Source organism: Notechis scutatus, chromosome 11 (assembly GCF_049901735.1).
Source record: "Notechis scutatus isolate UNSWTSFEM ecotype Mainland chromosome 11, rNotScu1.2, whole genome shotgun sequence".
Classification (NCBI taxonomy): Eukaryota; Metazoa; Chordata; class Lepidosauria; order Squamata; family Elapidae; genus Notechis; species Notechis scutatus.
This window is the reverse complement of record NC_142019.1, coordinates 9,497,380-9,525,040: the sequence shown is the minus strand read 5'-3', so window position 1 is coordinate 9,525,040 and position 27,661 is coordinate 9,497,380. Positions and strand designations below refer to the sequence as shown.

The 27,661-nt window shown below is 41.3% G+C and overlaps 2 protein-coding genes across 8 annotated transcripts in view; one reads left to right on the top strand and one right to left on the bottom strand.

Moving 5' to 3' along the window:
* Positions 1 to 243: 243 nt before the first annotated feature.
* On the bottom strand, positions 244 to 15,537 carry RLBP1 (retinaldehyde binding protein 1). 5 transcript variants are annotated; one of them, XR_015750795.1, is made up of 9 exons: positions 15,255 to 15,534; positions 10,412 to 10,444; positions 9,605 to 9,733; positions 7,663 to 7,867; positions 4,955 to 5,154; positions 3,176 to 3,334; positions 1,864 to 1,974; positions 839 to 1,054; positions 244 to 434 (listed from the first exon to the last, which is right to left on the bottom strand). XR_015750795.1 is itself a non-coding variant. In XM_087972759.1 (8 exons), exons 2-8 carry the CDS (start codon positions 10,421 to 10,423, stop codon positions 896 to 898), a joined length of 975 nt encoding a protein of 324 aa, XP_087828885.1. In that variant the 5' UTR covers positions 10,424 to 10,484; positions 15,255 to 15,534; the 3' UTR covers positions 244 to 895. The 5 variants fall into 5 exon arrangements, 4 of the variants coding, with proteins under 4 accessions (XP_087828885.1, XP_087828884.1, XP_087828886.1 ...); XM_087972759.1 differs by having other exon boundaries at positions 244 to 1,054; positions 10,412 to 10,484; XM_087972758.1 differs by having other exon boundaries at positions 244 to 1,054.
* Positions 15,538 to 22,260: 6,723 nt separating this feature from the next.
* The window catches only part of FANCI (FA complementation group I), a 29,362-nt gene continuing 23,961 nt past the window's right edge, over positions 22,261 to 27,661 (top strand). The window contains exons 1-7 of one of the 3 annotated variants that reach the window (XM_087972752.1): positions 22,261 to 22,455; positions 23,180 to 23,325; positions 24,049 to 24,121; positions 24,530 to 24,660; positions 25,368 to 25,524; positions 25,602 to 25,659; positions 26,526 to 26,567. In XM_087972752.1, the coding sequence (XP_087828878.1) occupies positions 23,242 to 23,325; positions 24,049 to 24,121; positions 24,530 to 24,660; positions 25,368 to 25,524; positions 25,602 to 25,659; positions 26,526 to 26,567 (545 nt within the window). In that variant the 5' untranslated portion in view covers positions 22,261 to 22,455; positions 23,180 to 23,241. Of the gene's footprint in view, positions 22,456 to 23,162; positions 23,326 to 24,048; positions 24,122 to 24,529; positions 24,661 to 25,367; positions 25,525 to 25,601; positions 25,660 to 26,525; positions 26,568 to 27,661 lie in introns of those variants that run through there. The other 2 variants (XM_087972754.1, XM_087972753.1) reach the window with 2 other exon arrangements.

Sequence of the window (27,661 nt, the reverse complement as noted above, 5' to 3'; positions counted from 1 at the left end):
GCAGGGCAACCAAAGAAGACCCAGCCGATCAGCTGGGACTCAATGGGAGGCAGAGAATAGATGGGGGAGGGGCCAGTCAGAGGTGGTACTCAAAATTTCTGCTACCGGTTCTCCAGAACTGGTCAGAACCTGCTCCACACACACAACTTGGAAGCATCTTCCAAGGACCACTAACGTTGTGATCCTAAAATAGACAACTGTGAGTGAAGACATATTTTTCCAATGTCCCAATCCTAATAAGGCCAGTTCTAAACTGGTCTATTGCATACACCAGTGGTTGGGCTTAAAGTGAACCAAACCAGCCATAGTGCCTTCTTTGTAGACCCCCAACAGGGTGTTCTATGGTCTTCTTCTGTTTGCTTTCTTCTCACTAGGGAAGGCTGAGCTAGGATCACAGCACCTGTTTTTGGAGTGGAGGACTCTGCCTTTGATGGCTGAGAGGGTGAAAAATGAAGAATGAAAGAGATAGAGCTTATGATCACAATCTGTATAGCCCATCAATCCAGGTCATCAATCAACATACAATTCATTTAGTGACTGTTTGAAGTTACATCACTGGGGGGGAAAAGTGACTTTTGACTGGTTCTCCACTTACGACTGTCGCAGCATCCCACCCCCCCATGGTCGCACGATCAAAATGTAGGCCACTAGCTGTGTTTGTAATGGTTGCATGTGATCGCCATATACAATATTCTGAGCTGGCTTCTCACTAGCAAAGTCAATGGGAGAACTGAACAACCGTAGCAAAAAAAAAAAGGTTCTAAAATCATCTGGTGCTCACTTAACAAACACCTGTCTTAAATTCTGGTCCTAATCTGGGTTATACGTTGAGAACTACCTGCACTGCATTTCAAAGGAAGGCTGAGGCTGATCTTCCATCTCAGGCTGTTCATTTTTAGAGTGTTGTGTCTTCTGTGTCCATCCAGACCCCGAAAAGCTTCTCGGCGACCATTTTGCCGTTGTATCGGGGCAGGTTGCCTCCAAAGTCGGCTGGCAAGATGTCAGCATCTATCTCTTGAAAGAAGGTGGCAAGTTCATCCCCATGCACAAAGACCTGAGTAAGAAAAGAAAGGGGGAAGATGTGAGCAGGAGAAAGCTGGGGTTCTCTTGGAGCAGCTTATTCTGCTTTTTTCTTTTAAAAAAAACTGACCTAGCAATGGAAATTCTGGTCCGAATTGTGGTGATAAGCCGAAGGCTACCTGTGCTATTGTGCAGTCTTCTGTTTTGACCCAGGCTTCGTAAACCGTAATTAGTCACAAACTTATTTTAAAAACAAAACCTATTTTATTGCAACGCTGGGAATTGTTTTCATTCCCAGCCGAAATTAAACTCAAACAATCCTCCAAGATAAGCGCACACCTTTCAGTTCTATGAAGTGCTGCCAAAAACAGAAGTATCAAATTAGCTAGAAAAGAAACCAACTGAAGTACAAAAAAACCCAGCCGAAATACCAAGAGCTTCAGGGATGACTTGGAACCGATCAAACTACTTTGCTTCCTGCAAAGGTTTCATCATCTTGGCCTGACTTTTATCCCTTATGGGAGGGGCAATCACCTCCAAGCCTTAATCCCAAATTGCCCTTTTGTTTCAGCTGCTCTTGCCTTCTAGCAGCTCTGCGCACATGTGCACTGAGAACAGGCTCCCCTGGGTCCTCTGCCTTGCTGCTGCCAGACTCCGGAGGCTCCGGAGGCAGCACCCCACTCCCAGATGGTCCTGGCCCCATCTCTGCATGGATTCAGGACCCTCGTCCGAGTCCTCTCCAGACTCCCTGACTGGTCCTCGTTCTTCCCCACTGCCCAATTCCGCTGCCATCTGCACCGGCTGCCGGCAGCAAACCACAACATCTTCGGTAGTACAACTCACCCTTTCCAGAAGCTTGTTCTTCAGGAATGGTTTGACAACATTGTAGGTGGTGGTGAAATACCAAGGCTGGTGAATGAAATGAATGGCCTTGAATCGAGCTGGAAAGGAATCCTGGGAATTCCAAAGATAAATGTGAAAGGCAGAAAAATGGAAGGTGTCCTAAGCAAGATCTCATCTATCCAGAAACCTAGATTTCTTCTTAGCCGTGTTCACACAAGACCTCATCCACTAAATAGTCAAACCTCCCTATTGATGATTCCGTCAGTGCACAGTCTCAGCAACTGCATCAAAAAGGAACCGTTTGTCATCTCCACCCCCTTGTGTCCATTTTTAGCTGCAAAAGTCCTTATATTTTGTAAGGTAAGAGAGTCCTGGCAAGGCTAAGATCACCAGGTCTAACTTACAACAATAGCAATAGCACTTATATACCACTTTATAGTGCTTTACAGCCTTCTCTAAGCAGTTTACAGAGTCAACCCCCAACAATCTGGATCCCTGTTTTACCGCCCTCAGAAGGATGGAAAGCTGAATCAACCTTGAGTCGGTCGGGATCGAACTGCTGGCAATTGGCAGAGTTAGCAGAGTTAGCCTGCAATACAGCATTGTAACCACTGCCCCACCACAGCTCTTATCTAGATGGTAGCAACATCTCTGTCCTATCATCTAAAAATTAACTGGGTCTTTTTCAGCCAGGTCTCTGGTTTGATAACTGTAAGGGAGTGTTTGGGAAGAGTTCTCTGTGCTGCCAGTCCTGGACGGACAGTTCTATAATATTTATTTTTATTTATATACCAAATATATTTGCCACCCATCTCACAATTCAGGCATGGAAAGACTTTGGAAGACTAAGTGGACTGAAATAAATTAGCTCAGATTTAACGATTTTCTTAACATGATTGATGGAGTGGGATTATTAACTGGGTCTTTACAGCTAAATCTCACCACCTTGGGGTTTGCATGACTGCAGCCATTAATCAAGAGTGTAAAAGAGCAAACTAAACAATGCAACCTGATTAAAGCAAAACTGCAAAGATCTGCATAGTGCATACTCCTATTATTTACATACAGGCAACTGAGCTATTGTAAATCCTGACCCAGAGGATTTCCTGCAGCCCCGTTAGATGGCAAAGAATGTTGCAGAAGTCCATTGACTTCAACATGTGCTATATTTGAGATTTAGAACTGTGCCTCCCAAGTCCTTCCCTAGGGCTCCATTTTGTACTGCTATCCCATATACTCTAGCATGATTGTCTTAATTTAGGGCAATTTCTAGTTGTTGTTCCATCTCTGCAGGCAAGTAGATCAGCCTCACCTGTAGCATGTCCACCATTTTTTTCAGTTCAGAAGGCTTGATACCGTAGGCTTGCTGCATGGTGAATCCCTTGAAGTTTTCAACGATACAGAAGCCATTGATTTGAGTTTCCTCGTTCTCTAGCAACTTCTCCAAGATCACGCAGTAGGCACGGAGGATCTGTAGTAAAACCATTGGAGAGTAGCAGCTCAGGCTCCAACACATTTATGGACCTTCCTCTTACCACATTGGCTTTGAAACACCAGCCATAAAACTTTGCATTGGTTCTGCTAGTGATGCAAGTAAAGTAGTAATCATCATCCAAGAAGATAGGATTGGCTTTGTGGGGTCATTGGGGCTCTCTGAGCTTAGTTGTTTTCTTGCAGATGTTTCATTACCAAACTAAGTAACGTTATCAGTGCTGATGGTGTTACGTAGTTTGGGTAATGAAACATCTGCAAGAAAACAATGGTTCAATCTTGAGCTACAAATATTCTCGTCTACCAATAGGATTGGATTTACACATCATGCAAAGATATAATGAAACTTGTTTGATTATGCATAGATTGTATGAATCCAGCTGCTGTTGTTTGGAAAACATGGTTCCTAGCATAGCATAATGGGTAAACTCCCCAACCAAATATGTTTTCTTAAACAAACCATGATTAAAATAAACTGTGGATTAGTGTGTTGTGCAAACTATTCTGTCATTATAAACACTTGACTTTGCCTGGTCAAATGGAGGCTAAAATCAGAGGCCGCAAGTTGTGATGGTTATATGTGGGATGGATTCCTTCATCAAAGTAAGCTTATTTAATTTTAATGAAGTTTTAGCAGGGCACAATTAATTGAGTTATTATAATACACTAATCCATCAATTGGTTTCCAAAGCACAGTTAGTTCAGTTCATCTAATACTAAGCCCTAAATCAAAATTATTGGATATGGGCTGCAAAACTCCAAAGGTCCAAAGGACCATGAGACGACAGCAAAGAGGTACTGAAAGCATTAACTCTGTTTTAGGTTCTTTCAGATATTTCCAGCCCAGATGTGCTACTTCTACAAAAATAAGCAAACTATAGTGTAGTGCAGTGTGTGAACCCAGCTACTTAATTCTATCGTCGTACATTTCTGAATACCAAACACTGGTGAACTGATTTTGCTTGTTCTGCTTCTGGATTTCCTTCCTGAGGGAATTGATTTCTGGCTGGCTACAGATATACCTGACCCGGCTAGATATGACTTTCATCTAATCCACTAGAGATTCATCTATCAAAACTGATAAGACATCATGTGGCTTATTCCAAACAAAGTAATTTCATTGAATGTTCCCTAAGAGACAGTCTCCTGTCTTTTGACTGATGTAAACTTTCTGGTCCAAGCTAGAGAAGTTCTTGCTAAGTAAATGAATAACTACCCCACCTAAGAAGAAGAGAATAAACAAAAATCTTGAAAACTGAAGAAGGGTGGAAGTTCTTTCATTACAAAGCAGGCAAGCTACATGTCATCTCCCTTCTTTCTCTGTTTGCAGTTTGCACCCAGATGTTTTCCATTCCAGATGTTGCCTTGCCAAAGATGAGAAATATTGGCAATTTTGGGTTTACATTCTGTAAGCTGTCTCAAATCTCCATGGGCAGATAGGCGGCAATATAAATTCAGTAAATGAATTCAATAAATAAATTGCTGTTCAGCCACCTCTGGAGGGCCACAGTGCTTTCCCTGCTTTAGGGGGAACTATGATTGTTGAAGATTTAGAAAAAAACTTACAAAAAGGTGAACACCTTTACCAAACAATACCAACCTCATCAAATGTGATCTCTTCATAATCCCAGTTCTCTATGTTGAACAGTAGTACAACCCGACCGTATTTATCCCTGTTGCACAAAATGCCAGGGTAGCCAGCCTCAATGGTACTCCGTACTGCCTCGGGTACCAGATTTTCAAAGAGTTCTGGATACTGCTGACGGAAGTTGACGTAACCTGGAGTTAGGGATAGAAGCTCTAACAGTGCCACATTAGAGATGCTAGTTACACGAACCAACAGCTCAACAATCAGATTAAAACATGATGTCTCCAAGGTGGAACTGGTGCCAGAGGCAGGTTTTTTTTTTCAGTTAAGAGTTGCATGCTTTGAACGATAAGTTCATCAACTCCGATCAATAACTCAGTAAACTCAACACTTTTGTTGTGATATAGAAATTACCCATTTTAATTTGAAGGAAGCCAAGGGCACAACAATAGTCTTTTAAAATTCATAACCTGGATGCATAAAAAAATGTAATTTTACACACATGGACTTGAGTGTGAATAGAAGAACCTTTTTGAGCAAGAGACTTGCTTCTATCCGGATTCCAGTTTGTACAGATGCTTCAACGGACATTCAAAGTAAGTGCAAATAGAACTCCTCTGCATTCCATCTCAAAAATCTGAAACCCATTAGCTGGCAAGTAGACAAATAGTACTACTGTAATGACATCTATTACTAATGGAGGTGGTGGAACTATTAAACTGGCGGCTTTTAAGAAGAGACTGGACAGCTACTTGTCTGAAATGGTATAGGGTCTCTTGCTTGAGCAGGGGTTGGACTAGAAGACCTTCAAGGTCCCTTCCAACTCTTTTATTCTGATCTATTCTGTTCTGATAATGCTACTACCCGCAATTTGAGTAGAAATAGAAATAGAATAATAGAGTTGGAAGGGACCTTGGAGGTCTTCTAGTCCAACCCCTGCTCAGGCAGGAAATCCTATACCATTTCAGACAAATGGTTGTCCAATCTCTTCTTAAAAACTTCCAGTGTTGAAACATTCACACCTTCTGGGGGCAAATTGTTTCATTGGTTAGTTGTTCTAAGTTCTAACTGTCAGGAAATTTCTCTTCAGTTATAAGTTGCTTCTCTCCTTGCTTAGTTTCCACCCGTTGCTTCTTGTCCTGTCCTCAGGTGCTTTGGAGAATAGCTTGGCTTCCTCTTCTTTGCAGCAACCCCTGAAATATTGGAAGACGTCTATCATGTCTCCCCTAGTCCTTCTTTTCGTCAGACTAGACATATCCCGTTCTAGCAATCATTCTCTTTATGTTTTATCCTCTAGTCCTCTAATCATCTTTGTTGTTCTTCTCTGCAGTCTTTCTAGAGCCTCAACATCTTTTTTACATCATGGCGACCAAGTAATATAACTCATCCCAGTAGGCTTCCAAATCCAATTCAAGGTTCTGGTTGTCGCCTATGTTTTACATGGCATAGGACCAAGCTCTTTGCGGGTGTCACCTGCCCTCCACTGTTTCTGCTCATCCCACCAGATCTAGCAGGGAAGGCAGGCTCCAGGTTCTGTCCATCAAACAACGCCATCTTGATATGGTCATGTTCCACAATACAGGAACTCCCCAACAGAGGAATGGTTAATAAAGATGGCAGAATTGGCAATGGTGGCCAAGTTAAGGGCCTTCGTGACAGAAAAATCACTGAAGAAATTCATCTGTAATTGGAAGCCTTTTGTGGACTTTTTGAAGGAGATAGAGAGGAAAAAAAAAATCAAAATTTGTCATATGGATTTGTTGATTGTTAAATTTAAAAAAAGGGGGGGGAATTGACATTTTATTATAGTCTTAAACAAAGAATTGAATGTAAACATTCTTTACTGTTCTTGGAAGAAGAAGTCAAAAGTCATTCTTTATATATATTGGTGTTTTCCTTTCCATTTCTTTATATTTTTCACACTTCTATCCCTATTCTCTTTTTACTCTTTACAATTTCCATTGAGTGTTAGTTTATGTTATTTTTTATGTGTTTATGCTTTGTAAATTGTAATAAAATTATTTGAAGAGGGAGGGGGGGGAACCACAATGCCATCTTGTTTGAACCCCAGAGCTGTGCAATTATGTAATTGCCTTATAAAACATCATTCCCCAGAAATCCTGGTGGTCTTTGAACCTTTTAACTTTTTTTATAAAACTCAGAAGACTGGTCTGTTCCTCTAGATTTTTGGCTCAGGCAATTAACTTAGCTCTGTTGGTGGTACAGCTTTCTTTTCGGGGTTGTTGTTTAAGCATAAAATCATGAATGTATATTATTGTGATGCTTTTAATCTTTGTACGCTGCTGTGAGTAGGAAAGGAAAGAAATCCCTGCGGATTTTATTCCACTAGTCGTAACCGATTATAAGGTGCAGCGTTCATCTCTGTTTTAAGGGCTGTTGAGCCAACACTGTCCAAAGATATTTTTGCAGTTATGTGGCCAGCATGATGTCACAGAGCACTGTTACTTCCAAACCAAAGTGGTACCTATTTATCTACACACATTTGCATGCCTTCAAACTGCTAGGTGGGCAGGAGTTAGAGAAGAATGGGACTCACCCCATCGTACAGCACTTGGGTTTCGAACCCACACCACCCAAGCTATGAGCTAGACAGCTGCAAAAATCATTGAAATCAGTAAGTGAATAAACTTCAACCCACAAAGAGTGATAGTTATGGAACTGCATGTCTGGAGGGAAAGGTCCAATGGAAGAATCCTGACCTTTAATCAAATCATAAGATCTGTTGATATCAAACTTGCGGGCACGTATGAAACGAAGGAAGAAAGCTTCATCCTTCCCCTGCATTTTCTCAGAAACCGCTTTGCAAATGTCGTCTCCATCTTTAGCTTTCTCCTGGATAAGCTCCTGAAGCTCTTTGATTGCTAATTCACGTTTCTCTGAGGTTTCGTTCAATTCATCTTTAGCCTAGGGATGAGAGGCAAAGATAATATGATAAATAGACAATGAGTTGGAGGATCATACTGGAATCTCTAATTTTCCTGGAAAAGTACAGGCAATCCTCAACTTACAACCATTCATTTAGTGGACTGTTCAAAGATATAAGACACTGAAAAGTGTGACTTATGGCCAGTCCTTGCACTTACAACTGTTGTAGTATCCCCATTTGACAAAAGTGTGGGCACTTGGCAACCAGCAAGTATTTACAGTGGTTGCAATGTCTCAAGATCATGTGATCATCATTTGTGACCTTCCCATATGGCTTCCAACAAACAAAGTCAATGGGGAAATCAGGATTCACTTATTATTATTATTATTATTATTATTATTATTATTATTATTATTATTATTATTATTATTATTATTATTATTATTAATATTATTATTATCATTAGCATATGGCATTGTTGCATTAGCCAGGAGACCACAATGCTATTGCAGAGTAGTAATTTGGCTGCCAAGGTACCATCCCTGTCGTTGAAAATACTTGCACGCTAAGGTGTGTCACGGGAGGGCGAGCTGGTTTTGCACCAGAAAGAAATACAAGCAGCTCTTCCCACAGCATCATCCAAGACTCCTTCAGTTCCTGGAGCCACCACACAAACAGGCGCTGCAACCAGGAAGGTTCAGAGCCAGCAGAAATCTGACTGCCTGCACAGAACACCAACTTGTCTCCCCACTGAAATGGTACCTCTTTATCTACTCGCATAGAACATGCTTTCAAACTGTTAGGTGGGCAGAAGCTGAGGCGAGTTGACAGGAGCAATGCTAGGAGTTGAACCGCTGAAACAGAGATCATCTCCAGCATCATCAAGCCATTGAGCTACCACACCTCCATCTGGATTCACTCTATGATGTGTGATTCACTTAACAATTGCAGTGATTTGTTTAACAACTGTGGCAGAAAAGGCTGAGAAATTGGGCACCACTAACTTCTTTAGCAATGGAAATTCAGGTCTCAGTTGTGGTTTTAAGTCCAGTACTGCCTGTAGTTCTTTCGTCATTAACTGGGGGAACCCATTCTAGCAAAAGGTATTCCCCCCCCAAAATATATATATATATATATGGTAACAACCTGAAATCTGGATGCAAGGATCAGAGTCCTTCCTAATATGTGGAAACCAAATTGTAACTGTTATTTATATGTAACAAGGAACATTTTTAAACACGTGGGGAATTATCCTTTAAAACTAATGGTTCCTCTTCCATATCAAGAGTGGTTGTGAATCAAACCAACATTTTGAACTAGAGTGAACTGACATCCAAGTAGAGTCAACAGTTTTGAGTTGAAGCTTACAAAACGTTGCCCTATTTTTTGGAGTTTGGTGCCATCCAGTGGCTGATAGTAATTATACTTCTCTCTATCACCTAGGCTTGGTTTAACATTACAGGATTTTAGGATTAGGTGGCCAAGGCTGTGAAGTAAATGGTTGCAGCTCTTAAAATGAATAGAATGATCAATGTTAGGTAGCTGAGCATAGATTAAAAGGTGTGAGTGACATGCAAAATTTCACAAGGAACTTGAAGCCAAATATATTTTACAGTCCTCTCTAAAGCAGGACATCTGATCAGGATAAAAATGGGTGGCAATGCCAGCTGGCCAATGGATCTGTGCTAAATGTTTTTCTTGGCTGTCTTGGGCATATTCAAATGGTCCTTGGGTTCCTGCTTCTGTTGTTCTCCCCAATTTTCCACGATGCTCACCTTCTGCAGTGTGTGTGCGGGGATCTTCTCATGCTTCCCAAACACAGGACCATGGTCACTGGTGCTCAGTCGCTCAAGTTTAGTCCGCAAAGCCTGCTCTTCTTCTGAAAGAGGCCTGAAGGTGCCAGTCTGAGAATGAAATTGCAAGATGAAAATAGCATCTTCTGCCTTGATCATGCAAAACCTCAGTTTGGGATATTGCAAAGGGAGGAAAGATTCGGGCTAGAAACAGCAGGAGAGGTTGGGAATCCTTTTGGCTGCAAGTTCATGCAGCACTAAAATGCACAACTGCATTTTAGCCTAACTTACTTAATGGAGGCAATTCATGCTTTAGTTTTAGGTAGAGACACCTTGGCTAGGTTTGCATATATTTTCCCATATTTAACTACTGAACCATAATGAAGTTCATTTGGCCTGATTTGCTGGATTTACACAGCAAGGAAAACAGGAAAATAGCTGGAACACAGTAACAACCTGCCCAGATTCATTTTTATATAAGATGGGCAGCAAATAAATTTAATAAATAAATAAACCCCCTACCCAAGTAGGAGACTCAATGCCATTCCGGACAAGTGGCCACTCAGTCTCTTCTTGAAAACCTCCAGTGATGGAGCACCTACAACTACACAGGCTGGACTTAATAAAGGACATGTCAGACCAAAATAGGGTTGTTGCTTTGGGGTTTAGTGTGTTGTGTGACCCAAGAGCCAAGTCTGCTGAAGAGAAGGTTTGAATCTGGCATGTTTCCCAACAGCTATCCCCAGTGAGAACTTGAGAATAGGGAGTTAAAAGGGAGTTAAAACTCACCATTGCTGTCATCTTTGCACTCCAATCCAGCTCCTGGGAGAAAGAAAAGGAGATAGAAAACCATAGGTGAACCCTATTAGCAGGCAAAGCCTGAGATTACACAATGCTTGCCTAACGATGACTGAATGGATTAACCACACTTAATTGGACAAAACATTTGCTAGACCAATACTCGAATACAGCTCATCAGTCTGGAACCCACATTACGTATCTGATATTAACACAGTTGAGAAAGTCCAGAAATATTTCACAAGAAGAATTCTCCACTCCTCTACTCATTGCAGAATACCTTATGCCACCAGACTTGAAATTCTAGACCTAGAAAACCTAGAACTACGCCAACTTCAGTCTGATCTAAGTATAGTATATAAAATCATACATTGCAATGTCCTACCTGTCAATAAATACTTCAGCTTCAATCATAACAATACAAGAGCACACAATAGATACAAACTCAAGGTAAACTGCACAAAACTTGATTGCAGGAAATACGACTTCAGCAACAGAGTGGTCAATGTCTGAACACTCTACCTGACTCTGTGGTTTCTTCCCCAAACCCCAAAAACTTTAACCGTACACTGTCTACTATTGACCTCACCCCTTTCCTAAGAGGTCTGCATAAGTGCACCAACGTGCCTACCGTCCCTGTCCTATTGTTTCTTTTATTTTTCTTATATGTATCAATTTCATGTATTCATAACTATGTTTATTCTTATACCTATTATCTTGTAAGCGATTGACAAATCAAATAAATCAAATAAAAAATAAATAATAATAAAATAAAATAAAATAAAATAATAAAATAAATAAAATAAAATAAAAAATAAAATAAAAAAATAAAATAAAATAAAATAAAATAATAAAATAAAATAAAATAAAAAAAAAAAAAAAATAAAATAAAATAAAATAAATAAAAAATAAAAAAATAAAATAAAATAAATTGAAATGAAATGAAATGAAATGAAATGAAATAGAGTGGGAAGACATTTTGGAGGTCTTCTAGTCCAATCTGCTCAAGCAGGACACCCCATACCATTGGAAAAATGGCTGTCTAGCCTCTTCTTAAAAACCTCCAGTGATGGAGCACCCACATCTGGAGACAAGCTGTTCCACTGATTAATTGTTCTAACCGTCAGGAAATTTCTCTTTAGTACTTAGTACTTATTACTAACATAGCATGCTCACCAAGCAAACTGCATTCCAACAAAGCATTATATGAACACATTCATAATAGCAATAGCACTTAGACTTATATATCGCTTCGTAGTGTTTTACAGCTCTCTAAGCAGTTTAGAGAGTGAGCATATTGCCTCCAATAATCTGGGTCCTCATTTTACCCATCTGGGATGGATGGAAGGCTGAGTGAACCTTGAGCTGATCAGCATCGAGCTCCTGGCGCTGGGCAGAGTTAGTATGCAATACTGCTTGAACCACTGCGCCACCATAGCTCCTAATGAGTTGCTGAAATTTACTTTTTTGTATGCATTCACCTTTCCGATCCTGATGCTTTCTAGATAGCTTGGCCTGCACATCCATCAGAGACATCCATCAGAGGTTGGACACAATGGGATGTCAGCTTACCTGAGTGGAACTGAATGACTTTGATCATTCATTCCTTGCAATTTAACACAAAGTTGGGAAAACCGCACTAACTCCAATTTGCAATCCTCCTATATTTTCCTGGTGTTTTTTCCTCATTTTTTCCTCATTACTTATCTAAAGTCTGTTGAGGTAGAAAAATTTAAAAGAGCTGAATAAAGCTAATAGAATGTCAGCCCAGCAACTTTCATCCCTTGGTGTCTTATCAGTCCTTGAGTAGCATTAAAAGGGGCTGTCTTAGGGAGCTCCCATATCTTGACTTCCAAGGATGGACTCTTTCACTAGATGGTAGCAAAAGAGATACAGAGAATTGCAGCTCTTGGCTGCCATCCATGGTGCTTGGATTCTTGCAGACCATATCTGGCAGTCTTATTATACTTCTACAAAGCCTCAATGAGAAGTCTTCCCTGCTTTTATCTGAACCCTTCTATGCCCTAGGAAAGTGTTCTGTCATTATTTCTCTTCAAGCCCTACTTGTTAAACACAGTTAAGAAGTATAAAGGGCAGAGGGAAGAACATGGAAGAACATGGAAGAGCTATAAGTGAGACAATGCTCAGATAAAAGCAATTTTAGTCTGAGGGAGAAATATAATTTGAGAAAGCATTCGAAATGTAACCTTCCTTTTTGCTTATGAAGATAAAGGGAGGGAGAGGGGAAGTCTTCAGACTTGAAAAACTCTGTTATTATATCATGATTAAAATTATATTAGCATTCATAACTTTTCTAATTTACCTTGAAGGGCTGACATCAAGTGTGAAAAATAGGAAACTTATCTATACATAGTCAAGTTTTAATCTTCTTCTGCCTAACTAGTTGTTTGAACTTTTGTATTTGTCCCCATAATAATGATAAATAATAATAATAATGCCTGGATAGTGAATGTTGCAATACCAGGAGACAATAGAGTAGAAGAAAAAGAATGGGATAAAAATCACAAAATACGAAGACCTACAAATAGAAATAGAACGACTGCGGCAGAGGTGGTATTCAGCAGGTTCTGACCAGTTCTGGAGAACCAGTAGTGGAAAATTAGAGTAGTTCGAAGAACCGGCAAATACCACCTCTGACTGGAGATTTTACAGTATCCTTCCCTTGCCACACCCACCAAGCCACACCGATAGAACCAGTAGTAAAAAAATTTGAATCCCACCACTGGACTGCGGCAAAAGAAGGCAAAGATAGTACCAACAGTAATAGGAGCCTTGGGTGCAATCCCAAAACATTTAGAGCATCACTTGAATACCAGCATCATTGACAATATCACCATCAGTCAATTGCAAAAGGCAGCCCCACTTGGAATAGCTTACATCCTGCGATGATAACACCGTCAAACAACATCTGCCAAGTCCTTTGGAAAGACTCGTTTATTGGTTGGATAAAAATTCCAAATCCAGTTTGAACATCTGTCTGACTATGAACCATAATAATGGAAAATTAATGGAACACTTGAATCTTCACTTATACTATGTAGATATATTACTGCATCCTGCATTCCTGGGAAAAACTTGATGGCAATCCCAGCTAAAGAATTGGCAGTTATGATTTTACTTTGTTGTGTATAATCATAATAATGCCCTCTTTTCTTTAAAAACAAAATAAGGAAGTCGTCAATGCCAAAAAATATAAATGATTATCTTATTGTGGTTTTTTTCTCTCCCAGAGTCACATTGAACAGTATAGATTGGTTTCACTGTTGGCAGTGGCTAAAATGAAAGTAGTACATTCTTGGAACATTTTATGACAAGGTCTGTAAGACAAATAAACTATAAAGAAAAGGAAATGTGATTTGTAGTCATAAAATGTTGCTTATATAATTTATCTGACAGCTTTGCTTCTCTTCTCCTATTCACACATTTTTGAAATATTTATTTTGGATAATGAGGAAGGTTATTTCATTGCCTTCTCTCTGAATGTTACACATAATTAATACTTTGTCATTAAATAACTAAAAAAACCAATTCCTTTATACAATGCAACCAAAATAACAACAACAATAAGCAGCAACAATGGCTCAATCTGAATTCATATGTGTTCATTATCCTGTGTTTGTTCTAGAGATCCATAATGAACCAAATGCATAGCACATTAAATCATAGATTACATTATAGAAATTAAAAGGGCTGGGTTTACACACCACATTAAGTCTAAACCAATCAAGGTGCATTGTATCTAATGCAATATGCAAATCCAGTCACCTGTGGAAGAGTTACACATCACTAACTACACTGGCCTAACTACAGTAGGGACAAAACCACACTCCTATGGCACCTGAGAAGCTTTTGAAATGGGCAGAAGTACAGGATGGCTTTTCCAAGTTGTCTGTCAATAAAACTTTAGATCAAGATGGAAATATGTACATCTGGAAGATACCACTGATTCTTCAGTCTACTCTACAATAAAGCAAGTCTCATTAAGCTGGTGCCACACTTCTAAAGAAAGCCTACATTGGATTCAGGTGGTCAAATCATTGCTGGGATGGCACAAATGCTTTGAATGCAGAAGCAGCTGGATTTACTGCCTGGAATCTACCTTGAAAACAAACTGAGATACAGCCATGGGGAAGACTTCTACCGTAGATAAATAGTCTAACTCAATAGAAACAGTACACAATGACTTGAACTTCTGCACAGTTTTTTCACTGGCATAGAATAGAATAACAGAGTTGGAAGGGACCTTGTAGGTCATCTAATCCCTCCAACCCCCCCCCCACACACACACACACCCAAGCAGGAGACCCTACACCATTTCTGACAGATGGCAGTCCAGTCTCTTCTGGAAAGCTTCCAGGGATGAAGCTCCCACAACTTCTGAAGGCAACTTCTGTTCCATTGATTGATTGTTCTCACTGTCAGAAAGTTCCTCCTTATTTCTAGGTTGAATCTCTCCTTGGTCAGTTTCCATCCATTATTCCTTGTCTGGCCTTCAGGTGCTTTGGAAAATAGCTTGACCCCTTCCTCTCTGTGGCAGCCCCTCAAATATTGGAAGACTGCTATCATGTCTCCTCTGGTCCTTCTCTTCTCTAGACTAGCCAGGCCCAGTTCCTGCAACCGTTCATCGTATGTTTTAGCCTCCAGTCCCCTAATCATCTTGGTTGCTCTTTTCTTCACTGGAATATAAACACATATTGGGCTCCATCACCGCTCCTATTCTTAAAAAAAAATCCGTAAAGCTACGGCATCTTTGGTTGCAGAAACAGAACCAATGCTGCCCACATTGCAAAACTTCAGTAAATAAAATACTCACAAAGGATACTAAGATACTCGAGGAAGATCTCTGTGGAAAATCCTGAAGCCCAGAGTGAGGAACCCTGACACAGGCAGGCTGCAGGGAAGCCAGTGGGACTGGAGAGGATCAAAGAAAACTCCTGACAAACATCCCATTAGAAAATGCTGGGTTGGGATTAGGCCGTCCCAGGGCATTTGCTCAGCAGGGCTTCATAAGGAGGTCAACCCAAACCAGGGAAGGGATTCCCATGGAAGGAAAGTACAAAAGGCAAATGAGGGGATGGAAACAAAGGCAAAGCAGCAGCCAAGGAGATTTGGCTCAGAGAATGCATAATGGGGGACGTTGATGGGATTCTGGGACCGATTAACCGTGCATAAAAGCCTCTTATTGTATAACTGGGCCAGACTCATTAGCGTAACATGGAGGGAGAATGAAGGATTCATGAGAACACTGAAAGTGAGATAAAAGGCAGAGACTGCAACTCCATCAAAGGAGGAAGAGCAGCTTCCTGGTGAATTTAGATATTTTACATACGTGAAGTCCATATTGTCATCCTGCCATGTCCACATGTGTATGTATTTGTGTGCCTGTATCCTCTGTCAGCACAGGGATGCAGGTTCTCTTTATATCCATGGCATTTAAATGCATCCCTGCTTCTTCCCACCATTCCTTTGCTTAAACAGGCTCTTAAGGTTCCGAAGTTGGGTGTTTGGTGGCATAACTGACTTCCTTGACCTGAGAAATGTTCACAGCTCACAGCTCATGGCTCACACTTTGATCGATATCTCAGTGTGTGAGATCAATCCAGCCAGACCTTCCATATCAGTGAGCTCTTCCTAGAAGCATCTGGTGGGATCTGGGACATGAATCTCTTTACTTCATCCAGGAGGCTTCTTCCTAAGTCCTTATGTACTCGTTAGCCCATTCTCTTTACATAGAATGGGGCAGGGGCTGAAGGGCGATTGGATAGGTTTAAGATTAACAGAGTTGGAAGGGATCTTGTAGGTCATTTAGTCCAAACCCCCCACCCAAGCAGGAGACCCTACACCATTTCTGACAGATGGCAGTCCAGTCTCTTCTTGAAAGTCTCAAGTGATGGCGCTCCCACAACTTCCGAAGGCAAATTCTGTTCCATGGGTTGATTGCTCTCACTGTCAGAAACTTTCTCCTTATTTCCAGGATAAATCTCTCCTTGTTCAGCTTCCATCCATTATTCCTTGTCTGGCCTTCGGGTGCCTTGGAAAATAGCTTGATCCCTTCCTCCTCTCTGTGGCAGACTCTCAAATATTAGAAGAGTGCTATCATGTCTCCCCTCTCCTTCTCTTCACTAAACTAGCCGTGCCCAGTTCCTGTAACCATTCATCAGATGTTTTAGCCTCCAGTCCCCTAATCATCCTGGTTGCTCTTCTCTGCGCTTTTTCTAGAGTCTCAACATCTTTTTTATAGTGGTCACCAAAACTGGATGCAGTACTCTAGGTGTGGTCTGACTAAGGCTTTATAGAATGGTATTAGTACTTATGAGGTTCAAAGTTATGACAACCTTGGAAAAGGGACTTATGAACCATGCTTGCCGTTATGACCATTGTACCACACACACACCCATGGTCACATGATCACAATTCAGTTGCTTGGTTCACATTTAGGACAGTTGCAGTGTCTTGTGAACAAACGATCATGATTTACAACCGGCCCAGATGGCTTCTGAAAAACAGTTGATTGGGGAAGCCAGATGCAGCTAATGACCATGATTCACTTAACAACTGCATGGTTCTCTCAATGAACATGGTAAACATGGTCGTAAAATCAATTCTGAAGATTCTAATCCCAATTTGTCATAAATTGAGGACTACGTGTACCATTAATTACAGGTGGAAGAGAGGACAACAGGGAATAAATGATGGCATGTGCGCGAAGACACCATCACAATGTGACCCCAAAACATTTGTTGTTTGTAGTATTCTGTTGATATCACAATGTACACCTGCAATTATTCCCATTTTAAACTTTATGTACTGTATGTGTTCATTTTCATCCAGAGTCTGTCTCTGTCTCTGTCTCTCCCTCCCTCCCTCCCTCCCTCTTTCTTTTGGGGTTCCCATGTTGCATCAAACAATAGTGTATTGTTGGTTTTTTTTGACTACGCTACAAATAGCAGAGTGTTCATAACTTGCTAAGCCATTATTAGCTGCCGTTTATAATCCACGGCAGCTATGTTCATATCACAAGGCAAGCCAAACAAATCAAAGCTTGGTTTATCACATACAGTCACAGGCCGTTCCTCTTAATAGGAACAGAAGATTAGTTTAGATTCAGATGAAAAAGAATAGGCAAGGGGGAGGCCATTAAAGTTAGCAGACGGTTCTTTTAACTTAAAAAGATTCCAGATTCAAAGAAAGAAGCACATAGGCCCTGTGGAGAGGAACTGGAATATGAAAGACATGTTCTTTAATTGCTTGGGGAATGTAAGGATTTGAATTCCATGGCACCAGGACTGTGGGAGGAAAATATGTGTTCCAATTGTGGGTGGAGATCAAAGAGAGACAGAGAAAGAGAGAGAAGGAGAGAGAGAAAGGAAGGAAGGAAAGGAAAGAAAGGGAAGAAAAAAGAAAGAAAAGAAAGAGAAAGGGAGAAAGAGAGAAAGAAAGGAGAGAGAGAAAGGAAGGAAAGGAAAGAAAGGAAAGAAAAAGAAAGAAAAAAGGGGAGAGACACAACTGTCAGTGGGACTTGTGTGGAGAAGGCACAATATGGGTTCAGCCAAATGCCACTTTGATCTCTTTTCTTTCCCCTACAGCTTCTGATTGGTCAGCCACACATTTTGACAATTTTCATGAATGGCATTATTTGGCCGCCGTTAAGCAAACACAATACTGTATTTAAGCATTGATGTCTGGCCCTCATTTGACATTGTCTGCAGAGGCTCTGTGTGAAGGGCTGAAAGATTACAAATATGTCTTTCTGCCTGTCTATCCACCTCGATATGAAAGCAGGATCTTGAAATGGCCCACCAGTATTTTTCAACAGAGTGCTCAGGCCAATAATTAGGTCACCTATGCAGGATCAGCCTTGCAGCCTCCACCTGGTGGTGTGTGAGCCACTAAGGCAGCACATTTCCAAGTAGCAAACAGCTCAGCACATGATGTTCTAAAGGCAGCACATCAAGGAGAACAATGCCATCTGTTCATGGGAACATCTAATGGTGGGAGAAGTAGGAGACACTAGAAAGACCACACCAGCCAAAAATATTAAGCAGGGTCATGCTTGGGTGGAACATAATGAAGTCTCAGAGCTGCTAGATTAGGAAGTTGGAAAAATATATATGCTAAAAGGCAATGTAGTTTTTATCTTCGTCTTTAGAAAGGCCATGTGATGACCTGGGGCATGGCACAAAGGCAACACAGTCAAATAAGCAATAAGAGTCCCTTTATTATCTCCAACTTTGCCCCCAATGTCCAGGTTACCTTCGGCTGGAGAAAAACTCTCCCAGGAACAGTCTTTAACTGTAGAAAATTCAGTGCAAAACAAGGTACACACGAACTGTAACTTAAAATCCAAACAAACCAAACTGAAGTAATTAGCTTGACAGGACAGGAGAAGGAATTTCAGACTTGAAAGCACGGCAAAACTCACACAGTTGGGAAGACACCAGTTACACAGATAAACCACGATGATACAAGATAACTTCACGTTTGCTCCAACAACTTGCTATGTGCAGCTTCCTCTTTTATACACTGTTTTCCCAGCTGCAGCTAATGAAGGGAATCGGGGCACTTTCATCCCCCCGTAAGCCATTCAACCCACGTTGCTCCCTTCTCCATTCCTCCCTGCGTGCCCTAGGATGAAGAGGGGGTGGGCCTGGATCTTCCTCTGAATTCCCTCTCCCTTGCTCTACCTCTCCCCTACTCTGCCCAGCCGGACTTTGCCCTTCCCCAGTTTCTTCCACAGCCCAACGGGGCCACACTCCCACTCCCTGTCAGCTGTTCAGCTTCCTCCTCCAAGTCAGATTCCAACAGGGGCATGATAGGCCATCTCATCTGTTTTGGTAGGCAAAACCAGGCATATAAAGAACCCAGTTGCTGCATTGATTTTAATAGCAATACCAATAGCACTTAAGACTTCATAGTATTTTTACAGCCCTCTCTAAGCAATTTGCAGAGTCAGTCTGTTGCCCCCAACAATTGGGGTCCTCATTTTACCAACCTCGGAAAGATGGAAGGCTGAGCCAACCTTGAACCAGTTAGAATCAAACTGCTGGCAGTCGGCAGAGTTAGCCTGAAATACTGTATTCTAACCACTGAGCCACTATGACTCAATTGAATGCAACTTACTGACTGTAAACAGGCAACATGATTACTTCTCTATTTTTGCACATTTGATATAAAGTTGTGTCTATTGTGCCTACTCCAGGGGGCTGACCCTCTATAAACAAATGTACTCCTCCAAACAGTGGAATTGAGAAAATGACAAATAACAGCAGCTCAAGTCTCTAGAAGTTGACATCCTTAAGGAATAAGGCCAAGTTGTACTAACCATTGGGGACTATGGTTCTCTCCTTGATTGGCTCCTTCCAACAGCTCAAGTTTTCATAGGAAGCTGTGCATTTGCAGAAAAGGCCACACGGATTACTGTAATCCCCATTTTCTGAATAAAAGTAAGGTTTCTTGTAAATTGAACTTGACTGCTGATGATTTTTTATAGGCTTAGTCATGCTGTTCTCTTAGCAACAGTGTGGAAGTGGTTTGGCCCTATCTTCTTCCAGAATAACTTTTGACTTCTCTACAGATTTCCCATCCAATAGCAACACCCTTCTGATCCTGTTTAGTGCAGAATTCCTGGATTCAGTTTTCTCTCTCATAGGAATTCCCAAAAGTGCTTTTTCTAGAGGCAACTGGACTTTCTGGTTTTTGAAGATGTTTCACTTCTCATCCAAGAAGCTTCTTCAGCTCTGACAGGATGGTGGGGAATGGAAGGATTTATACTCCTTGCAGACAGCTGGCCATTGGTATTCTTTGGTTTATGTGTGTCCTCAGGGTCACCCGAGTAGTGCAAATGGTTCCTGTGATCTGCAATTTTTCTGAAAATCCATTCATACTCCCACACCCTTTGAAGGGTGTTCATCCCAAAGTGCATGGCTAAAGATTAGAATAGAATAAACAGAGTTGGAAGGGACCTTGGAGGTCTTCTAGTCCAACCCCCTAATTAGACGGGATAACCTACACTACTTCAGACAAATGGTTATCCAATCTCTTCTTAAAAACTTCCAGCGTTGGAGCATTTACAACTTCTGGAGGCAAGTTGTTCCACTGGTTAATTGTTCTAGTCCAGTGGTCACCAACCAGTGATGGTCTGCGAGAAAATTTTGGTGGTCCGCAGAGAAATGTCACCCACAAATGTCACCCACAATGTCACCCGCAGAGAAAGGACCCCCCCAAAGCAATTAATCCAGACTGTGTGGGAACAGAAGGCTTGTGTCGCTTGCATTGCGAACAACACAAGGTAGTGATGGGAGGGGGGGAAAGGCAGAGAGGGGAACGTGCCCGTCACCCTACGCACCTGGCCTGGCCACCAGGCTGCTTCTTTCCTCTTCTGCTTTTGGCTGCATGCAAGGAATGCTACAAAAGTCTTTCTTTCTCTGCCCCAAACTCCGCCGGAAATGAGTCTTTGGGACCCTGCAAGGCCTCCTGCTCCAAGAGGCTGCGCCAGCAAAGACTCATTTCTGACAGAGTTTGGGGGAGAGAAAGAAAGAAAGACTTCTGATGCTTTCCTTCCCCTGAAGCCAAAAGTCTCTCTCTCTCTCCACTCGAGAACAGAGCTGGAGATGGTATCCTGCGATCCCAAATAAAGAATGATCGATCGGTAGGAAAACGGGGTGAGGAATTTTCCTGCAGACTATTTTTGGGATTTTCCCAGGTTCTCTGGTCCGCGGGATTTAAAATTATGAGTTTGGTGGTCCCTGAGGTCCAAAAGGTTGGCCCCTGTTCTAGTCTGTCAGGAAATTTCTCCTTAGCTCTAGGTTGCTTCTCTCCTTGATTAGTTTCCATCCATTGCTTCTTATCCTATCTTTTGCTGCTTTGGAGAATAGCTTGACTCCTTCTTTGTAGCAACCCCTAAGATATTGGAACACTGATATCATGTCACCCAGTTCCAGCAACCATTCTTTATATGTTAAATCTATGGCAATTCTTAGTCATCCAGGCCATGCTTGTCCCAAAGGTTGGAAATGGCCAGCTCTCCAAAAAATCTGCACCATAGTTGTCCAGACCGGGGAATGTTCTTCCTCCTGCCTTCCCAGGTGATTCTCAGGCACCATGACAGGTGGTCAGTGGCCGATGCATTTAGTCTTTCACTCCTTAGGAAAAAGTGCAATATTGGATGAAGAGGGAGGAAAAAAGTCTCCTTCCATCGTTGCAAAACGTCCAGGCTTGAGGCGCAGATGGCCACACTGTCATTTGTTAAAAATGCAACGCCTGGGAATGCATGCATGCTTCTCGTGATGCCACAAAAGGGTTTCCTCCTTCCTTGCACCCCTCAAAGCTGGAGAGAGGTTCCCTTAGCTTTGGCTAGAGAGAGAGAGAGAGAGAGATCAGGGCAATGGTCCACTAGACCAGAGAGAGAGATCAGTGCAATGATCCACTAGAGCAGGGGTCTCCAACCTTACCAACTTTAAGACTTGTGGACTTCAACTCCCAGAATTCCTCAGCATGGCTGGCTGAGGAATTCTGGGAGTTGAAGTCCACAAGTCTTAAATTTGCTAAGGTTGGAGACCCCTGCACTAGAGGGAGAAATCAATGCAATAGCAAATCCGCAAGCGATGCAACTTTGACTCAAACCTCTTAAGATCTCAGGCGAGAGACTGTTAAAAATATACTGCTGGATTAAAAAAAAAACCTCGATATTTGACGAAGAAACCTCTCGCGCGCTTACTGAAGGGGGGGACTCGAACCCGCTTCCTACGAAACTATATAGGACTTTTGCAAAAGCGCGCCATAGCTCCATCCGGGTCTTTTGTTTGGGACCGCCTTTCGGGGGGAAACGTCAAGACGTGACGGAAGGCGAAGCAGGGATGGGTTGCCTAGGGAAACCAAAGTCCCTCCCTCCTTCCCTCCCCCCGCGCTTTAGGGGGCGGGGCTTGTGTGTAGTTCCTGGCGGGAGATTCGACCCTGGGAAAGGCTGGCGAGGAAGGCGGGAATGCCTCGATAGGGCGGGCGGGCAGAAAGGAAAGGTGGGGAAGAAAAGCCCTCGCCCTACCGCCCCCTAATTGGGGCAGGGTCCTGCAAGGGGGGCAGCGGAGAGGAAGGGGAGATTTGGGGTGGAAGGGAGGGGTGGGGGTTGGGGGAAAGGGGGCGTCAAAGAACCCAGGGGGGAAGAAAGCTCATTGGGGCAAGAGGGGGTCTCAAAGGAGCTTCAGGCAATGGAGGGCAGCTTATTGGGTGATGAGAAGTCACGTGGGCACCAGCCAATAGGATGAGGCTACGGGGAGGTGTCATTTGGGTGGGGGAAATAGGATTTGGGGGTGTGAAGCTTGAGGGTCAGACCTCCAATTGGGGCAGGGTCCTGCAAGGGGGCAGCGGAGAGGAAGGGGAGATTTGGGGGTGTCAATTGGGAGGGGGGTTGGGGGAAAGCGGGGTCAGTGGAGGAACCCTTTGGGGGGAGCTCATTGGGGCGAGAGGCGGCTCAAAGGAACCTTAGGCAATGGGGGGAGCTGATTGGGTGATGAGAGGTCATGTGGGCACCAGCCAATAGGGGTGAGGCCATGGGGGTCATTTGGGAGGAAATAGGAGGGGGTCACGGAGGGGCAACTATGGTCTTCTCTAGAAATAGAATAGAATAGAGTAAAATAACTTTATGGTCACTTTGAATGTACACTAATCAGCATACATTAACATGACAGCATTTCCTTGACCTAGGAGGCAAAACAAATGGAGGAACCTGTTTTTGTATTTTAGTAAATATCCCTTATTCTTGAAGATTTGGTAAGTGACCCCGAAGCTTCCATTGCACTGCCAAAATGGACCAGAAAATCCTGCTTCTGGCAGCAGAGGGAAACTCAGAGCACCTCCAGTCATGCCTGCAGAGCCTGGATGAAAAAGAGGTCAGCCCCAATTGCTTATCTGACAGGCAGCACCCCCACCCTCAAAGTATTCCCATTAGTCATGAATGGCTTTTACCTTGAAATGTTTTTTTTTAAAGCATGTTTGTTCTATTTTCAGTAACTTCTTCCTGTTGATTCCCATGCTGGGCAAGCTGTGGCAATCTAGATAGTACTGAACTATAGTTTCTAAACTCTCTTTAAAGCAGTTTCTTAAAGTGTGATCTGAGGGCCCTTGGAGGCCTCTCAAGAACCCTAAACAATCAAAATTATTTGACAGATGTTGAGGATATTTGCGAAAATTAAAAACCATATTTTTGTTGTTGTTAAAAATAGGGATTTTTAAATGAAAACAATATCGGTATTTGTCCCACTGAAATTAAAACTGATCTTTTCATAGAATATTTATCAAACCATGAACCATATGAAGCTCATTAGACATTAACATAAATATTTTGTACAAATTAAAATGTTTCTTGCCAACTGAGATAATTGCCCTTTATGAAATAAGCTATCAATGGACTACTGTGTCACTTGATTGTTTATGTCTAAATTCTCTATTCTTTTTTCCAACATCTTCACACTCTCACAAAGATTACTCGTGTGATAATTTGTAGACTACATTAAGAAGACAATAAATATACATGTTTTTATTCAAAGTAATACTGGGGGTAATGATGGATGTAAAAATTCAAAAGAATGACAACTCTGGTCTCTTTGCTACAGTTGAATGACCTCATTACGAAACATGCTTTGAGGAAGAAGGGGATTGGTGCTGTTTTGAGAGGAATGTTCAAAGGTACTTACAAAGGACTACTGGATTGATCTCTGACCCAATGACATGGCTACTTGTCCATACGAAGCTAGTATTTTGAGCAAGTATATAAATAATGTCAGTTTCTTGACCATACTGGGGACAACCTGCTTCTCTGTTTCATTTTAATAACTGGGTTTCCTACCTTTTAAAATATTATTAAAAGGTAGGAAACCCAGATATTAGTCTGTTCTACTATTAGAACAGACTGCATCAACTAATGGCTTATAAACAGTTGAATCTTTTTAATCAATGAAGTATTGGGGAAGCAAATTCACCTATGTGTTGATAAAGGAATATGCAAGCTTTCAGATTGCAAAATCCCACTTTCCGCTGTTTAAGCAGTACAAAATTAACAGTATTTTGTTGCTTTTGTGGTTTTTGTTTGTTTAGGTTCCCCTTGCTCTCAACAGAAGGGTGTTTCCAGAAGACTAAATATTTACAAACACTGTATCGAGTTAGTGGAGTCCGGTGACCTGCAAGTGGAAATTGCATCTGAGATAATAAGATTGCTTATGTTAGAGGTAAAAAATACAAATATAATTCTCAGGGGTTTCCCTGAGTGACAGTGGAAATGATTACTTTTTATGTCTAAAAAAGTTTATATTATTTTGAGTTGGACAATATGTTAGCAACATGCTAATCATTTCCTTTGCAGCCCGGTGCTATGTATGTTTATATAGATGTCTGAAAATGAATACTTTATTACTGTCCAGGATTGCTTTTTCCTTCTTGCGTTGTTACACAGTTGTTAATTTTTTAAAAAGCAACTTTCTCTAAGATGGTAGTCTCCAGATGCAGTTTATGGGCTAAATCCCAGAATCCTTTTTCATGTTGACGGGGGGAATTCAATTTTCATGTTGGCATAGGGAATTCTTAAAATAAGAAGCCAACATAATTGAATGGCATTGAGGATGGGAAGGGCTGCAATTAGGAAGTTGTGGCATGCATAGCTTTGCATTTTGCGATCATGATCACATATAGTGTCTACATTGAGCTAGTTAGGCTGGATACATCCTCAGCTTCTTAATAGCTGACATGATATACAAAATGTATATAATAATTCCTCTTACTTTGGGAGATGATATTTCAGGTTGTGAGTATAGGAGGTACTTCTGTGACACTTTTATAGATGTTATAATGTAATTCAGAGCTCATTTCTTTATTTGGTCTAAAACCTCTTAATATATAATCAGATTTTTAAAAAATAATATATATTTTAATACATCAGGCTCATAAGCTACCGGGGCTTACTTTGGCTGACTTGGCTATGTTGTTCATTGAAGCCATTAAAGGAGGCAGCCTATTGAGTGGCAAGTCTTTGGAACTCTTTCCTACAATTCTTACTGTGTTGGCTACATCTAAAGAGACCCTTGAATATGGGACAGGTAAGCTTTTTCCTCTTCAGTTTTCCCTCCTTGATGTCTTTTGCTAACTAACAACATCTAACCTATTCCCCTTTCAGGTGAGCTGACTGGGGACGAATATAAGAAACAGCTGATCAATACCCTCTGTTCCAGCAGGTAAGTTTGCGCTTGCCAGGCCAGATGCCATTTGGTGGCATCTGTTCTGGGGGTCAATTTGATGTAAAGTATTTATTGGCATAATTTACATAGGCAGATGCAAAACTATCCATAAATATATGGAATCTCAATCTCTCCCCTCCCTCCCCCCAATTATGACTATAAACTTGTTGCTTGTATCTTTACGATTTATATTGTTTTATTTAAGTTTCCTAGTATAATTTGATTGCTTATTTAGTATCCTATGACTAACACTAAGTGTTGTATCTTTTGATTCTTGATGAATGTATTTTTATGTACACTGAGAGCATATGCACCAAAGACAAATCCCTTGTGTGTCCAATCACACTTGGCCAATAAAGAATTCTATTCTATTCTATTCTATTCTATTCTATTCTATTCTATTCTATTCTATTCTATTCTATTCTATTCTATTCTATTCCATTCCATTCCATTCCATTCTCTCCTCTCGTTTTCTTCCCCTCCCTTCTGCTCACGCTTTCTTCACCAGTATTTTATGAAGTGTCATATTTCTTCCCATAAATAATGAGCAAAAGTAACGGAATGGTAATAACTGGAAATATTAATGTTTGCATTTGCCTTGTAACCCTGTGAGTAAGCCTCGGAACACAGCTTTCAAATGCCACTTTATGAATTAAAGCATTAGTTAAGAAAAAGACAGTTGAATTCTGGATGGGTTGTTGGTAACCTGTATTGGTATAAGCTTTGCGGATTATTTAATTACTAGCCATCAATCTCTCTGTAGGTTTAGTTTATCAAACAAATGCAGTTTCTCTGGAAGTATCATATTTGTTATCATATTTAGATTCAAAGTCAGAGGGGTTTTGTTTATTTTTTGGGGACAGGTGGAGCCCTCAGTATGTGATCCATATAACTTCCATGTTCAGGTAAGTCCTAAACATTCCCCCCTCCCCTTTTTTTGTCTGTCTGTCTGTCTGTCTCTGGCTTAGGGATCAATTATAGGGTGCATAGAGGTCTTCAATAACAGTCTATGCTTGGACTTCAAAAAGTGTTTTAGGCTTTCCTTGAGTTCCTTAAGTGGGAAAGGTTCCAAAGGAAAGCATTCATGCCTGTATCGTTTTGGAAAGATCCAGGTGCTAAGGGATGCTTTTATATCCTTTCCTGAATTAGCTGATGAAACTGAAAAGAGCTTAGAAAGATTATTTAACACGTTCAAAGTTCAGAATTTATTTATGGTCCAAATCTAATCATATTCTGAGAGAAGCTTGTCTAGACTAGTCTTTGTCTGCTTTCTTTAAATGAAAAAAAATGGTTGTGGGAAAAGAATATTATACACGTCTGACCTGGATTAGTTTAGAATGCCAGGCTAGGATCAAAACATCAGTATTCAAATCTTGATCTAGCTACGAGTTTATTAGTTGATATTACCCTGTTTCTCCAACAATATGGCCTCCCCCAATAGGAAGTCCCAGCATGTTTTATAGGCATGAAATGAAATTAAGCCCCTCCCCCCAAATTAAGGCCTATATTAAAACATGCGAAATGGGGGGGAATGGTGGGGTGGCTTGCCGTTAGGAAGTACTTTTGTTGCACACCTGGATATGGTGCTGCCTGCGTTGACCCCGATACGAAGTGCCCCACCAACGCCGAGGTCAACATCCAAGCCGTCGCCGCCTGCCCGAAGATGCAAAGGGGGGAATTAAGTCACCCCCGAAAAGACGGCCTAGCCATTTTTTCGGGGCTCAAAAAAAAATAAGACCCAGTATTATATGAGAAACACGGTATCTTTCTTTCTTTTTTTAAATAAAGTTTTATTTGGGTTTTCACACACAAAATACAAGTAAAACATCTTTTTTGAAAATAGCAAGGTCCCGGGTTGAACTTCTTTATACAGACACAAAACTCAATTTCATGCTTCTTTTTGTATTCTATTCCATATCTTATACTATTTTACATTTTCTATATAGTTTTTCCCCTCTTAATTTTCTCAATTTTATTTTGATTATTATCTCAATTCATT

What these genes read in the sequence shown, in the direction of transcription:
- RLBP1 (XM_087972759.1), bottom strand. An exon ending in AAGAGATCACATTTGATGAG is followed by an intron (nt 3,335 to 4,954) that starts GTTGGTATTGTT and finishes GTTTTACTACAG; the next exon opens with ATCCTCCGTGCCTACTGCGT. An exon ending in AGAACAAGCTTCTGGAAAGG is followed by an intron (nt 1,055 to 1,863) that starts GTGAGTTGTACT and finishes TTTCTTACTCAG; the next exon opens with GTCTTTGTGCATGGGGATGA.